Source organism: Hyla sarda, chromosome 2 (genome assembly GCF_029499605.1).
Source record: "Hyla sarda isolate aHylSar1 chromosome 2, aHylSar1.hap1, whole genome shotgun sequence".
NCBI classification, from domain to species: Eukaryota; Metazoa; Chordata; class Amphibia; order Anura; family Hylidae; genus Hyla; species Hyla sarda.
Window position 1 is genome coordinate 254,295,770 of NC_079190.1, and position 15,194 is coordinate 254,310,963.

At 43.0% G+C, this 15,194-nt stretch overlaps 1 protein-coding gene across 5 annotated transcripts in view; it reads right to left on the minus strand.

Annotated features, from left to right (window-relative positions):
• Positions 1–6,375: 6,375 nt before the first annotated feature.
• Positions 6,376–15,194, minus strand: part of NFYC (nuclear transcription factor Y subunit gamma) — a 59,760-nt gene continuing 50,941 nt past the window's right edge. For 4 of the 5 annotated variants that reach the window (XM_056556990.1, XM_056556991.1, XM_056556992.1 and 1 more), the window contains exons 6-10: positions 13,079–13,252; positions 10,591–10,749; positions 9,310–9,417; positions 7,292–7,351; positions 6,376–7,215 (exon numbers count right to left, since the gene is read on the minus strand). In XM_056556990.1, the coding sequence (XP_056412965.1) occupies positions 7,096–7,215; positions 7,292–7,351; positions 9,310–9,417; positions 10,591–10,749; positions 13,079–13,252 (621 nt within the window). In that variant the 3' untranslated portion in view covers positions 6,376–7,095. The remainder of the gene's footprint in view (positions 7,216–7,291; positions 7,352–9,309; positions 9,418–10,590; positions 10,750–13,078; positions 13,253–15,194) is intronic. The other variant, XM_056556987.1, reaches the window with a different exon arrangement.

Genomic DNA, 15,194 nt, shown 5'->3' on the forward strand with positions numbered 1-15,194 from the left:
CAACTCCCTGCATGTACAGTCTATCAGTGCATGCTGGGAGTTGTAGTTTTGCAACAGCTGGAGACACAGGTTGTGAAACACCGAGTTTGGTAACAAACTCAGTGTTTTGCAACCAGTGTGCCTTCAGCTGTTGCAAAAGCTACAACCCCCAGCATGTACGGACAGCGGAAGGCATACTACATTGGCTGGGGATGCTGGGGATTGTAGTTATGCAACAGCTGGAGACACACTGGTTTGCTACTTAACTCAGTGTGCCTTCAGCTGTTGCAAAACCACCAGATGCACCACTACAACTCCCAGCATGCACTTTAGCTGATTGTGCAAGCTGGGAGTTGTAGTTATACAACAGCTGAAGGTACACTTTTCCATAGAAAGAATGTGCCTCCAGCTGTTGCAAAACTACAAGTCCAAACATGCCCATAAGGGCATGCTGGGAGTTGTGGTGGTCTGCCTCCTGCTGTTGCATGACTACAGCTCCCAGCATGCCCTTTTTGCATGCTGGGAGCTGTTGCTAAGCAACAGCAGGAGGCGGTCACTCACCTCCTGCTGCTGCTCCACGATGCCGCCGCACAGGTCAGTCCCTCGCCGCCGCCGTCGCTCCTGGGGCCCCGATCCCAACAGGGACGCCGGGGATCGGGGTCCCCAGCACCCGGGGTCTTCTGCCCACACCCGCTCACGTCCTCCGGAAGAGGGGCGGAGCGGGTTGCGAGAGTGACACCCGCAGCAGGCGCCCTGATTGGTCGGCCGGGAAACCGGCCGACGAATCAGGGCGATCGTGAGGTGGCACCAGTGCCACCTCACCCCTGCTGGCTCTGGCTGTTCGGGGCCGTCTCCGATGGCCCGATCAGCCAGTAATTCCGGGTCATCGGGTCACTGGAGACCCGATTGACCCGGAATCCGCCGCAGATCGCTGGACTGAATTGTCCAGCGATCTGCGGCAATCGCCGACATGGGGGGACATAATGACCCCCCCTGGGCGATATGCCGGGATGCCTGCTGAACGATTTCAGCAGGCATCCGGCCCGGCTCCCCTCCGGCTAGCGGCGGGGGCCGGAAATTCTCAGGGCGTATCCATACGCCCTCGGTCCTTAAGAAATTGGAAACGGGGGCGTATGGATACGCCCTATGTCCTTAAGGGGTTAAGGAATGTAACAAGGGGTGCAGTGAGCATTTACACCCCCGCAGGTATTTGACAGATTTTAAACTGTGGGCTATGCAAATGAAAACTTATTTTCATTTTGACAAACCACTGCACAAATCAGACACATGTGAGGTACCACCCCTTATTACATTCCATGAGGGGTGTAGTTTCCAAAATGGGGTTACATGTGGGCGATATTTGTTTTTGTGTATGCCATAACACTTGCAACTATCAACCATACCAATGCAAATCACCAATTTAGGTCTCAAATGTACATGGCGCTCTCTCACTCCATAGCCTTGTTATGCGCCCGCAGAGCAAATTACGCCTGTCCACATAAGGGGAATTTCCTTACTAGGGAAAATAGTGTTCCATATTCTGGGAGTCTTTCTCCTTTTACCTTTTGTGAAAATGAAAAGTATGAGGCAACACCTTTTCCTTTTAGAGGGATAAAAAGAGCAAAATCCCTCAAAATTTGTAACACCATTTATCCATAGTACGGAAATACCCCATAAGTGGCACTAAACTGTTGCTTTGAAATACAAGAGGGCTCTGGCGTGAGAGCTATGCCCATTTGAGGCCTAAATTAGGGCAAAGGGGCGTACTCTGACCCAAGCATGGGGTTTGGTTCCACCACCAGAAATTCCCTCACGGCAGTGTTTCCCAAACAGGATGCCTCCAACTGTTGCAGAACTACAACTCCCAGTATGCCTGGACAGTCAATGGGTTTCCAGCCATGCTGGGAGTTGTTTTGCAACAGCTGTAGGCACCTTATTAAGAAAACACTGCATTAAGAGTTTATAATTTTTTTTATGGGGTGGGGGAACTTCCTGTAAACCTGCTAGAATAGGTCTGCTCTAGCTGTTGCACAACTATAACTCCAGGCATGCCCTGAAACCCAAAGGGCATTGCTGGGAGCTGTAGTAGTGTGCCTACAGCTGTTGCACAACTACAACTCCCAGCATGCACGGACAGCCAAGGCATGCTGGGAGTTTAGATATGCAACAGCTGGAGGCACACTACTTAACCTCCCAGCATGCTCTTTGCATGCTAGGAGGAGTTATGCAACAGCTAGTGGCATTTTTTCCCTCTAGCTGCTGCATAACTACATCTCCCAGCATGCACGGACAACAGAAGGGCATGCTTGGAGGTGTAGTTATGCAAACGCTAGAGGGCAAAAATGCCACTAGCTATTGCATAACTACAACTCTCAGCATGCCTGGCCAAAGGGCATGCTGGGAGTTGTAGTTGTGTGCCTTCAGCTGATGGATAACTACAACTCCCAGCATGTTTGACTGTGCATGCTGGGAGTTGTACTTATGCAACGGGAGGAGCACATCTCACCTCCTTTAGCTGCGGGTCCGTGATGCTGCCACCTTCGGTCCCTGAGTTTTTATCCAGCCGCCATCCATCAGGACCTCCAAGGTCAAATGCTTTGGAATACTACTTGACCATGCACTTTGCAGGAGAGACTGTAGGAGTTAGGGAGTTAAATGTATGGCTTTAGTCTTTGTGTAAGGGTTTGGGGATTTTAAAGCACGGAGGTGACTTTTTGTTGGGGTACAAACTGTATTCTGCAGGTAATTTGCTTTTCTGGGGGAGAAAAAATGGGCAGAGAATGGTCTGGTACAAAAAATAAATAAATAGGAGATTGCCTCTATAGATCAAAATAGTCTCTTTCTGTGTGTCTGGTCTCCTTGGAATGATTTTATTTCCATAAATCCTCTATCTAATTGAAGGTTCCTATCCCTGGTTTAGGCACTCTGGCTCGATTTACTTTTCTCCCCCCCTTTCCCTTTTATGCTTTCCCTCTCCTTTGTTGCATTTTGTCTTGTTTCATGTCAGTCTGTTATATGTTGTTTGTTTTTATAATACTATGTCTGTCCTTTAAGCTTTAGATTTTGTAGAGAGGAGACCTAATTAAGTCAGCATAGGCCATTCACCCTAGTCAGTTACTGCCTATTGTTCTCACTCCTTAGCACGTTACTTTCCATTACCTTTAATATGTCTGTGCAATTGTTCTATACCATCTTTGGAAGAGATATTTGTTACTTTGCCTCCTCCCTTTACTAATTTAGTTAGTTGGTGCTTTTTTGCATTTGTACGGTGTGTTGATAAAACTTGTAATAAAATTGATTATAAATTAGATCTAGTGTAGCTGATCATGAATTTTTGATAGTGACACTACAGCTTTGAAAAATGTTTTCCTTTATCCACAGGATAGGGAATAAGTGTGTGATTGCAGGGGTTCCAACCACTGAGACCCCCCCCCCCCCTTGGGTTCTTCAGAAAGGGACCAGACTCGTTGAGCACTCCATCTCTCTCCTGCCAAGACTAACTGGTCTCGGCACTGGCAGTCTGCTCAGTTAATCACCGGCTGCAGTGGTGGTGTGTCACAGCTGGTGATTGGCTGAGCAGGATGTCAATGCCGAGACCAGTCACAGAAGTAGCTGGAGTGCTCAGCAGGAGGGGGTCAGATCTTTTTCTGAACATTGCAGGAGGTTTTGCCATATATTTTATAGTAAAATGAACAATACAAAATCTAATTGGTCCCGCAAAAAATAAGCCCTCATACAGGTTTGTGGATGGAAATATAAAAGCGTTATGGCTGTTAGAAGGCAAAGAGGAAAAAAAATGTCTTTAAGGGGTATTCCAGGATTATTATGCTACAGGGGCTATAAAGTTAGTGTAGTTCAGATTATAGGGTCTATACCTGTGTGTGTGATGGTGGTCTAGCAATTCTTATGCAATGTTTATTTTTAAGCAGCATACAAAATGTGTCCCAGGTTTTCCCAGGTTGCAGTGCAGCCCTAGACATTATATCACTAATCTGTTGATTACAGCAGGTGGAAGGCAGCTCTCCTGTGCTTCAATGTGTGGCTGATTTGTGGGAGGGAGAAAACTGACCTCATACTTACAAACAAGGAATCCTAGAATTTGTAGTTGGAGGGAGGAAACTTCAACAGGAAATAGCCATTTCACAAAAAAGATACCAGCAATGTTATAGTGGACTCAGAACTAGGGATCGACCAATATCGTTTTTTTTTAGGGCCAATACCGATAATCGGTTGAGGTTAGGGCCTATAGCCAATAACATATCGATATTCCGGTATAAGTTATCGGCTATTTATCCCCCTGCAACACCGCTGCAGATCATTGATTTAAAGCGGGAGCTTTAAATCAATGCACTGCAGTGGCTTTTGCGGTGCCATAGGCCGCCGCCGCCACCCGCTTCTCTCCCCTTGCCTGTCTGGGGGTCCTGAGACCTATCACCGCCACCGCCGCACCACACCCCCGAACCGCCCCAGCCCCATTGCCTCCCCCATCCCCGGTTTTATAATTACCTGTTCCCGGGGTCCACTCTACATCTGGCTCCGGTGGCGTCCTCCTGAGCTGTCACTGTGCGCACTGACGGTGATGTCACTCGTCATTGCGCACAGTGTAACGCAGGACGCAGCAGGAGTAAGAAGTAGCGTGGGCCCCGGGAACAGGTAATTAGAAAACCGGGGATGGGGGAGGCAATGGGGCCAGGGCGGTGCGGTGGAGGGTGCGACGGGTTGGTCGCGGTGGGGTGCAGCAGGTCGGGGGTGGTGCATTATCGGCAAGGTAATTGCAGATACCGATAATGCCCCAAATCGTGATTATCGGCCATACCGATAATCGGTCGATCCCTACTCAGAACACAACAATTTAGCCCCAAGACTAGCACATATCCTTCCTAAACATGTCCTTTACTTTCTGGCAGGTAAGCACTAAAATCATCTTATGGTGGATAAGCCCTTTAAGGGGTTAAAATTCCCGCTTTCTTATATTACCATATACACGGCTGCATGAAGGCTAATTTTTTTGTGCCGTGATCTGTAGTTTTCATTACTACCACATTTAATATATGTGACTTTATGACCACCTTTTTTTCTGGGATGCAATAATAATAAATAAAAAAACAAAACGCAATTTTGATGTTTATGCCATTAGGGGATAATCAACATTATATTTTAACAGTTTGTGATGATACTAAATATGTTTTTTAGTTAAATTTGGGGAATTTGATGCTATTGATTACCATTACCGTTCAAGGCTATGCATAGGCAAAGCATTGAACATTAATATCGCCAACCTACTGGCATGGTATGCCTACAAGAATACCCCCCTCCCGCTCTTCAGACCCCTGCAGTCTCGCTGTGGGTGGTCTAATGAGTCTCTCAAAGTCCCTCTAAATACTTCAGATGCTGTGATCAGTATTGATCACTGTGGCTGAAGGGTTAATGGCAGACATCAGCATGATAGCCGATATCCACCATTAGCAGCCAGGACCCGCAATCTATGAAGTGAGCAAAGCTCCGAACAACTATATAGTGTAAATTTTAATTTGCTCTGCATTTAACAGCTACCTACGCTATATATCAGTGGTTTTGGACATACTTAGACACCAACAAAAAACTATGGGTCTTCCACCAGAATCAGTCTACAAAAGAAAGAATGGTGACTACATAGATTGCATTATCAGTACAAGGAAACTTTTCATTAGAAAAAATTACTGTATTGGCATAATTTTTTTGATGAAAAATCGGGAGGCTGAAACTCTGCGTGTTATACGCCGATAAATCCAGCAGCCGTCGCTGGTCACTTCTTACTGTTCAGGCTGCTGATCTTAAAAACCGTCTGATGCTGCAACCACTTTAAATCAGTGACAAGCAGTGGCTGCCAGGACTGACTATGAAGTCCCTGATGCAGCGCAAAGGACGTCACTAGTCAGAGCAGCCTGAATGACACCTGAGCCTGCCCGGAGACACAAGCCAGGTAAGGAGGAGAGGAGGGGAGGGAGCAGACTACGGAAGAAACATTTGGCACAAGGGAGCCGATGGAGGGTGGGGGAATAATTTGGAACATGGGAGATTAGGTGGGGGGGAAATCATTTGGCACAGGGGAGCAGACTGAGGGGAAAAATTTGCCCAAGGGGAGATAAAGGATAATTGTTTTGCACAGGGGGGGGGGGGGGGCGGCATTAAGTTCAGATCTTCCAAGTCACTTATTTTCAATTAATTTTTTTACTCAAATTTCCCTGTTAAAATGATGGTGTGTTTTTTTATATAACTGTTTAAGAAAAAATGACAAAACTTGAATAAATAAACACCAATAAATACGGTATATATAATGATTTAAAAAAAAAGCATGAAAAAGTTGACTTGCATACACTGCCTGAATGTGTAAATGAACATATAAAACTAAGAATTAAGAAAAGTGTATCTAAAAAGAAACTTTATTGCTGTCTGTGCAAAGATTTCACATGCATTCAATTCAGACTAGCACAATACTTAAAAATAAAAAAAAGAAAACAAATATATATATATATATTTATAACGTTCAATCCCCTGTTCACATTTACCAATTTCAATCACAAACAGCTGAAAAGGATAGGAAGCCAAAAGGGGTTACATAAATTTCCCTTCCTTCCATTAGAGGTTTACAAAAAGGCAGGATTGCGGAGAAGAAAAATAAAAACCTAGGAAAGGATCCGAATATGATGAAGGGGCAAATTCTGTTAATATATTTTGCAGAGGCAGATAAACAATCTAGCCCTTTTAGAAGGGATGCCGCATGGAACCCCAATGGCATTTTGAAATTTTTGCTCAAGTTTGTTTATTATAAAGTGTGAACAAGACAACTGCTAAAAACACACAATGCAGTCAAGTGCATTGGGGCTTATGAAGTTCTTTGTGTCAGGGCTGCTGGGTACAAATGTCCACCTACTTTGGTGCTTACTACAGTGATTTGCAGATCTCGATGTTGTGCACAGATATCCTGCCGGACTGAACGTTCCACCTTATTAGAAATGTATCAAACGGCAGACTTCTCAATTCGATGTGCTGAAGTCAGAGAATCCGCCAGTCTTTCCACATGTTAATAAATGCCTGTGCTGTCTTTATTGCCCCAATCACCCTCTGATCATTTTATCAGTCTCCAGTGACCTGAGTAGCTTGTCCATCAGTTGCTTGACCACTTGACTGGATGAACAAGGGCTGTGTGATATCCTGACCAGCAGGCATGGTTACTTGCTGTATCTGATATAATTGCTGAAAAACAGAAATGTGTTATTACACTAAGCCATAACTGGTTTCATTAGCTTTATACTACCATTTCAGACATTACCTGTCCATCAGTGAACTGGCTGAATTGCTGCTGACCTTGTTGTACTTCTGCTTGCGTAATCTAAAAACAATAATAATAAAAAAAAATCATCATCATAGGCAAAGAAATCCTATGTCCTAGGGCAGTGTTTCCCAACCAGTGTGCCTCCTGCTGTTGCAAAACTACAACTCCCAGCATGCCCGGACAGCCAAAGGCTGGAGGAACCCTGGTTGGGAAACACTGCCCTAGGTCATAGATATGTTTGTGAATACAGCTGAACACTAATTTTTCCATGGACACAATTTCTAGAGTCTCATGCTGATTGGTACCTTAGCATTTGTACAGTATAGTCTGTAGGATTTTTAGGCCCACATTCAGCTGGATTGGAAGTAAATTTTGTATATATTCTTTACTGCTTTTATAAAAGGATTGTACATGTTTCTTAAATTGGTAAACTATTAAACAACAAGAGTACCTCATTCTATGCATGTGTGTGTGTGTATATATATCTCAATAGACCTAAAAAAAAAATCCACTGTATTCAGCACCACAGTCTTTGGTATTATCACCTATTTCCATGCCAGATGCAGAACTAAATTTTCATTTTGTAGAGTAGTGTAATCTCTGAACACATGAAAACATAACTCATCCGCTTAAATCCCATCATTGGTGCACCAGATGGGACTAGTCTGTGCTGTACAATAAACTGCAACACCTCCTCTGCCTCATTAAGACAGACGAAAAACTGTAGTTGCAAGTTTAAAGGCAGTATGTGCATGCTTTACCTTCACCCCCCTTCTCAAATTTCCCAGATGGGAGAAAAAAAAATAAAAAATTATGTTTGTGGGTCTTGCAATAACAAAGGACATCCCCCACGGACAAAGTGGTTCGTCCCCAAGGAGGTGAGGCTGGTAGGCTATAATCTGCAGTAATTCATTATGCTTACAGGGGTACTCCGGCGCTTAGACATCTTATCTCCTATCCAAAGGATAGGGGATAAGATGCCTGATTGCAGGGGTCCCTCCGCTGGGGACCCAAGTGATCTTGCATGCAGCACCCCAGTTAGAATCAGTCCCCGGAGCATGTTCACTCCGGGTCTGATTACCAGCGACCACGGGGCAGGCGGCGTGTGACGTCACGCCTCCGCCCATCAATGCAAGCTATGGGAGGGGGCGATGATTTTTTTCTCAGTCTCTCATAGTTGAGGTTACCTATGATGAAAATTACAGGCCTCTCATCTTTTTAAGTGGGAAAACTTGCACAATTGGTGGCTGACTAAATACTTTTTTGCCCCATTGTATGTATGCATGCATAAGGGATCGACCAATATCGATATTTTAGGGACGATCCCGATAATCTGTGGAGGTTAGGGCCGATAATTTATACCAGAATATCGGTATAAGTTATCGGCTATTTATGCCCCCACCAACACCGCTGCAGATCATTGATTTAAAGCAGCGCTTTAAATCAATGAACTGCAACGGCTTATGCGGTGCCATAGGCTCTGCCACCCGCTTCTCTCCCTCTGCCTGTGCGGGGGTCCTCCTGAGTCCAATCACCGCCACCAAACCGCACAACCCCCCCCCCCGCACCGCCCCGGCCCCATTGCCTCCCCCATCCCCGGTTTTATAATTACCTGTTCCCGGGGTCCACTCTACATCTGGCTTCGGTGGCGTCCTCCTGAGCGGTCACTGTGCGCACTGACGGTGACGTCGTGTCACGTCATTCGTCATTGCGCACAGCGAAACGCAGGACACAGCAGGAGCCAGAAGTAGCGTGGACCCCGGCCCCTGGGAACAAGTGCAGCGCGGCATTAACGGATTACCGATAAACGCCCAAAAACAATATCAGCCAAACCGATAATCGGTCGGTCCCTTATAAATAAATATATATATATATATATATATATATATACACACACACATATATACATACACACACATACATACACACACAATATTATATACATACACAAATCTATATATTAATATATGCATCACCCTCCACACACACAAATCAATATATCTTAAGAAGATTACCTGTTGTGCATTGGCTGCTAGGGTCTGAATCTGTCCCTGCACAACCTGTGTTCCAGACACAGGCTGAGCAAGACGTATGTACTGAAGCTGCCCTGTGTTGAGCTGCACCTACAAAAATAATGAATAAATAAAAGGTTATATTGCGGCCTGAGCATGTACTGTATACTGTGTACAACAGAATACCCCTGAGGGTCAGATTCCATAATAACCACATTATCACAAATACATAATGTCATGATAACACCAATTTCTGCTATCACTTGCCAGGCATAAGGAAGGTGGTATGCATATGCCAGATACCATTTGCAAAACTCCAGAGAAAATATGCTTGTTTATGGTTACATATAGTAAAATAATTCATGGAGTATATATACTACTGGGCAGGCCCTTTCCTGCACAGGGGCAGCCTACTTATGTGAACTCCCCAGACATTTATGTTACTTCTCATTCACAAAGTTCTTCAGAATGAGACCAATACCAACCTGTGTTCGAACATCAATACGTATATAAAATATCCAGACAACCATCTCGTGGTCAAAATAAAACCATGAAAAATTTTCTTTGGTAATGTCCATGGGTGAGATTTATCAAAACCTGTGTAGAGGAAAGGTTGCTGAGTTTCCCACAGCAACCAATAAGATCTTTCATTTTACAAAGGCCTTGTTAAAAATTAAAGAAACGATCTGATTGGTAGCTATGGGCAACTTTTCCTCTGCACAGTTTTTAATAACACCCCCCCCCCCCCCCCAATAACTTAAGGCTTCCAGACAATTCTATGTAATCATGTTAGGATGTGTGGACAGCTTAGTAGCTGTGGGTGTCAGATGTAACATAAAGCTATTTTTATTTTAAAAGGATAAGAGCCCATCTGTGTAAACTATACATAACTAATATTAACGTAAACATCACAGTCCAAAATATAAATATATAACACCCACACCATGTGAACAATGTTGCAATAAAAACCATTATACATGTTCTTGCTTTTCGAAAGCTTAAAAAAAAAAAAATTGCTGTCAATAATCAATGCCCAAAACAGGAAGCACCTGCAAGAGTAAAACTAGTTTCTTTTTCCATTCTTTTAACATTTTTTACATTTATTATGTAATCTGTTCCAACAAAATGAGTAACTATAAATACCCAGTGGTGCATTCCTAAAAGTTGACCTTCAACTAAGTACGGAATTTCTCGCATTCTGAATGAAACCTTTATGAAAAGCATTTACAGATTTGAATGCAGAAGAAGAATGGAAACTGAAAAGCAGCTAGTTTTCATACATACCGGAATCTGCTGGATCTCTCCTGTATTGGTGATTATTTGCTGCATAACTTGCATGGTTTGTCCTGCTCCACCCTGACCTTGCTGGCTTTGACCTTGTGGTTGGGCCTGGACAATCTGCACTTGTTGACCTTCTCCCACCTGCATAGTTACTGGTGCACTCTGTACAGGAAATCCACAAATGCTAAATGAGCTTTCTCTGAAAATGCATAATTACTAGAGATTGTTAATAAAAACCTAGTGAAAGTGGATGACTGGCCCTCCCAACCCTATGGTAGCAGGGATGTGGAATTCGTATGGCCCGACGCCCAGGATATGCAGTTCTGGGCGCCGGGCAGGTGAATTTTTATGGCCCTTAGTCCTGCTTCGGGCGAGCAGGGTCAGACCTGAAAGCCCCCTACAAGCACGGCAGCACGGACACGTGCCCGCTCCATACTCTGCAGCCCCTGGCTGTGTTCAGTGGCTGGGGGCGGCCACTAATAGCCAGCATGCAGGGATAGCCACGGCTGGCTATTAAACCTTTAGACCGCCGCTGTCAAAGCTGACAGCGGCATCTAAAGGGACATGTGAATGCTCCCTGGTGGGCTAGTAGGGGGTGAGGCGATCCACTGTAAAAGGTAGCCGGAAGGCTTACCTCTGTTCTCTGCTGTCCCATGGCCCTGTCATTGATAGAGCCTGGCTGGACTAGGCTCTATCAATGGGATTGCAGCGCACACAGATCAATGGAGTTCATTCATCAATGGAGATCAACTCTATTGATCTGTATGAGGAATCTAATGATTCCTCCAAGTGTAAAACAAACAAAAAAAAATTTTTTCATAAAAGTTTAGAAGACACACATTAACTCCTTCCAGGTTAAAAGTTCAAATCACCCTCTTTTCCTATATAAAAACATGTAAACATAATAAACATTTAGTATCGCTGCATGTGTAATTGTACGAACTATTAAAATATAACATTATGTATCCCATACAGTAAATGACCTAAATGTAAAAAAATACCAAACCACAGAATTGCAATTTTTATATCATCACAGTGAAAAAAAAAAGTTAAAAAGCGATTAAAAAGTCAGATCAATACCAAAATGGTACCGATACAAAAAACACATGGTGCAAAAAAAAAAAAAAGAAGAAAAAGCTCTCATACAGCCTGGAATGCGGAAAAATTTAAAAATAATCTACATAGGGACAAAAAATGGCAATTAAAAAATTTGAAAAGCTTAGATAATTTTTTTTAAATTAGTAAAACATGAGGGAAACTATACAAATCTGGTATTGCTGTAATCAGGCGACCTAAAGTATCAAAACATCATGTCAGCTCAACCACAAGGTAAATGGCGTAGAAAAGAAAACCACCAAATTCACCTTTTACTATTTCAATTTCACCTCACCGATTAGGTGTGTGTGTGTGTATATATTTTATAATGAGATAAGAAGCTCAAATCCACATTAAGTCCCCTGTTTTACGAGTCAAAAAACAGTATCATTTTGGCTTCAAATGTAATGAAGCCAAAATGATACTGTTTTTTGACTCGAAAAACAGGGGACTTAATGTGGATTTGAGCTTCTTATCTCATTATCAAAATGTCTTATAACCTGTACTGTACTGTATTCTCTTTTGCATCTCACTTTGTCCTAATTAATTCCCAGTCTATCCCCTGCTCCCCCCTCCCTCCCCCTTTTTCTCATCCTTATCTTTTTAGTCTATGTTCCTATAGCAGGACAATTTATGGCCCATCTTAGTGTGAATTCTCCACATCTATTGTCTTAACCCCTGCATATTTGTGAGATGTAACCTGTGTCTTCTGCTTGTGAGCTTAGATTTGCTTTGGACTTAATAAAGGGAGGAATCCCGAAAGCTTCTCTACAAAATGCTGTTAGTCCAATAAAAAAAGGTATTACAAGATACTGCAACATTTTATGATTTGCATATACATATATACACATATATATTATACACACGTGTGTGTGTGTGTGTGTGTGTGTGTGTGTGTGTGTATATATATATATATATATGTATATATATATGTGTGTATATGTATAATATATATGTGTGTGTGTAATATATATGTGTGTGTGTGTAATATATGTGTGTATATATGTATATGTGTGTGTGTGTGTATAATATATGTGTATATGTATAATATATGTGTGTGTGTGTGTGTGTGTGTGTGTGTGTGTGTGTGTGTGTGTGTGTGTGTTTCTGGTTCGGAGAATGTTCTAGAAAAATTAAAAAAGGTATAGTAGGTAGTTATGGCTATTATAGGACGAGGAGGAAAAAATGAGAGCGTACAAGCGAAAATTGGTCCGGATCGTCATGAGGAACAAGTAGATTTTGCTCTGTTTTAGTCCCGTGGACAAGTCATTTTTTTATTAAATCTCCACACCCTTGGGCAAGTTATTTTTTTTTCCACACCCCTGTGGAAGACAGGTGTAAGTGCCTTTCCTGCCAAAATATTAAGGGCAACAGAAGAAGCAAACATTCATCTGACCTGTCCTTGTTGTGGCTGAGCAATGATAATCTGGCCAGGCTGGAGGGTAGTAGTTGAAGTAGTAGTCTGCTGACCGCCTGCCTGTCCCTGGACTTGTACGGCTGCTGGTTGTTGGGCCAATGTAAAGTAGTATTGGACGGGTTCTGCTGCAGTCACTGCTTGCCGAACTTCTTCCTAATCGATACAAGAGCACAAAATAAGAATCCATTAGATAACTTGATTGTTACCTGGTTTTTAAAGCAAACCCCATATTAATATAGTGTAAAGAATACAATTAAGTGTAGGGAAAAGTAACTACATCTCTATATTGGTAGCTTATAGCAATGCCTGGCTTAGTATTCCATGACAGAGGGAGTAAACACCCTTCTCCCAGCCACCTCACATTCACAGCTGAGAGTGTAGGATGTTTACAAACCCTGCACACAGTTCTTTTCAGCCTTATTCTGAGAGAACAAAGATTTTATACATCCCTTACCTCTCCTCTCATCCGCACAGCTGGCAAACCCCCAAACCATTCTCAAAGGTCCCCATTGTGTCTGGTTAGTCAGAAATAAGGGGCAAGGTGTAAGATGTCCTCCACCAATAATTATCAAAGTCTTGCTGCCGGAAGAAACTTAGACAAATTAAAGAGGCAGAAAAAGGTAGCTATTATTGGGAGTCCACAATACAATAAAGCCACACAGGAGCTGTGGTGTAACCCCACACAGGGAGATGGCTACTACAATCAAACCAAGAGGAGAGCAGTCATTTATGGGCCACACAAACTGCTGACAATTTAGAAACCGAAAAATACTTGGGTTGTGTCATTAAAACTGTACATATAGCATCACCGCAGGCCATCAGTCTTCCAGAGAAAGGCAGATATCTAGAAGTGATCAACACTGGCTAAAAGTGTGAAATCCTATACCCCAATAGGGTATGTCCACACTGAGGAATTGGAGAAGAATGTAGTCGAGTAAGACCAGGTTCACACTGCATAATCTCTGGATGGAGACTCCGAATGCGGACAGCACTGACTGAATTAGTTGGCGCTAGGGCCGCACAGACATTGCCGTCACCACAGACAGCAATGGCTGCAGAGCAGAGATCTGCCATAATATGGAGTTCAATGTCCTGCTGAAATTTGTAGAGGGGATTTTCCAGGGGAAACTTCTTCAAAAATTCTGCAGTGTGCACTGTCCATCAGAATCCCATTGCCAGCAGAATTTCTGGGTTCAGAATTTCAGAGCAGAATTTCTGGGTTCAGAATTTCAGAGCAGAATTTCAAAACCGTATACTGCTAGGAAATTACCTAGTGTGAACTCTGCCTAATTCCACTTGCTTATTCTGCTCCAATTCATCCTTAAACTAAAGTTCCTTTGGCCTTAATGGACTTTGTGCTACAAGAATCTGACACTGGACATGTTTAATCCTCATGTGGGCCAGAATTCTTTCTTCAGGTAGAATCCACAGCTAAAAGCTGATTTTTTTTTTTTTATTATCCATGACAAAAGGAGTTTCACACAAAATTCACACAGAATTTACATGCAGAATTAAAAAAAAAAAGAAGAATTTGCCCTCCCATAGCATTTTCTTCTCTTCCTCCCTTCCAGGGAAGCTAGAAAATGGCAAAAATTCCCAAGTGTCTGGAGTCCTGTTTCAAAACAAGACTATACATTGTAGGCATTTGCACACATTGTTTCATCACGCCAATGCACCTAAAATAAAACATGGAAGTAAAGAACAATAGGCGAGTAAGAATAAAAAAATAAAAAAAAATGTATTAATTTAATTAGTCTGGCTGTCTATCCTGCCTATATGGGGCTTATCCTAAACTTATGCGGTGCACGCCATTAGAGCTTTTGTAGCAGATGCACCAAATTTGTGAGTGCTACATATACAATGCTCAAAAAGAAAAAAAAAGGATAACATTGTAAAAATAACATGGAGAGGTACTTTGTCAGGGAGTCAGGCTTTCAGCAGAAAACAGGTTGGTTGAAAAGTGGTGGAAATTTTGGTGCATACAGAATATCCCAAGGGACAGGATTTTGGCACAAAACAAGCCAAACACATCAGTTTTCTGGATTCCACCAATAGATTACCATTTGTAACCACAGAGACACAGACTACAAGCATA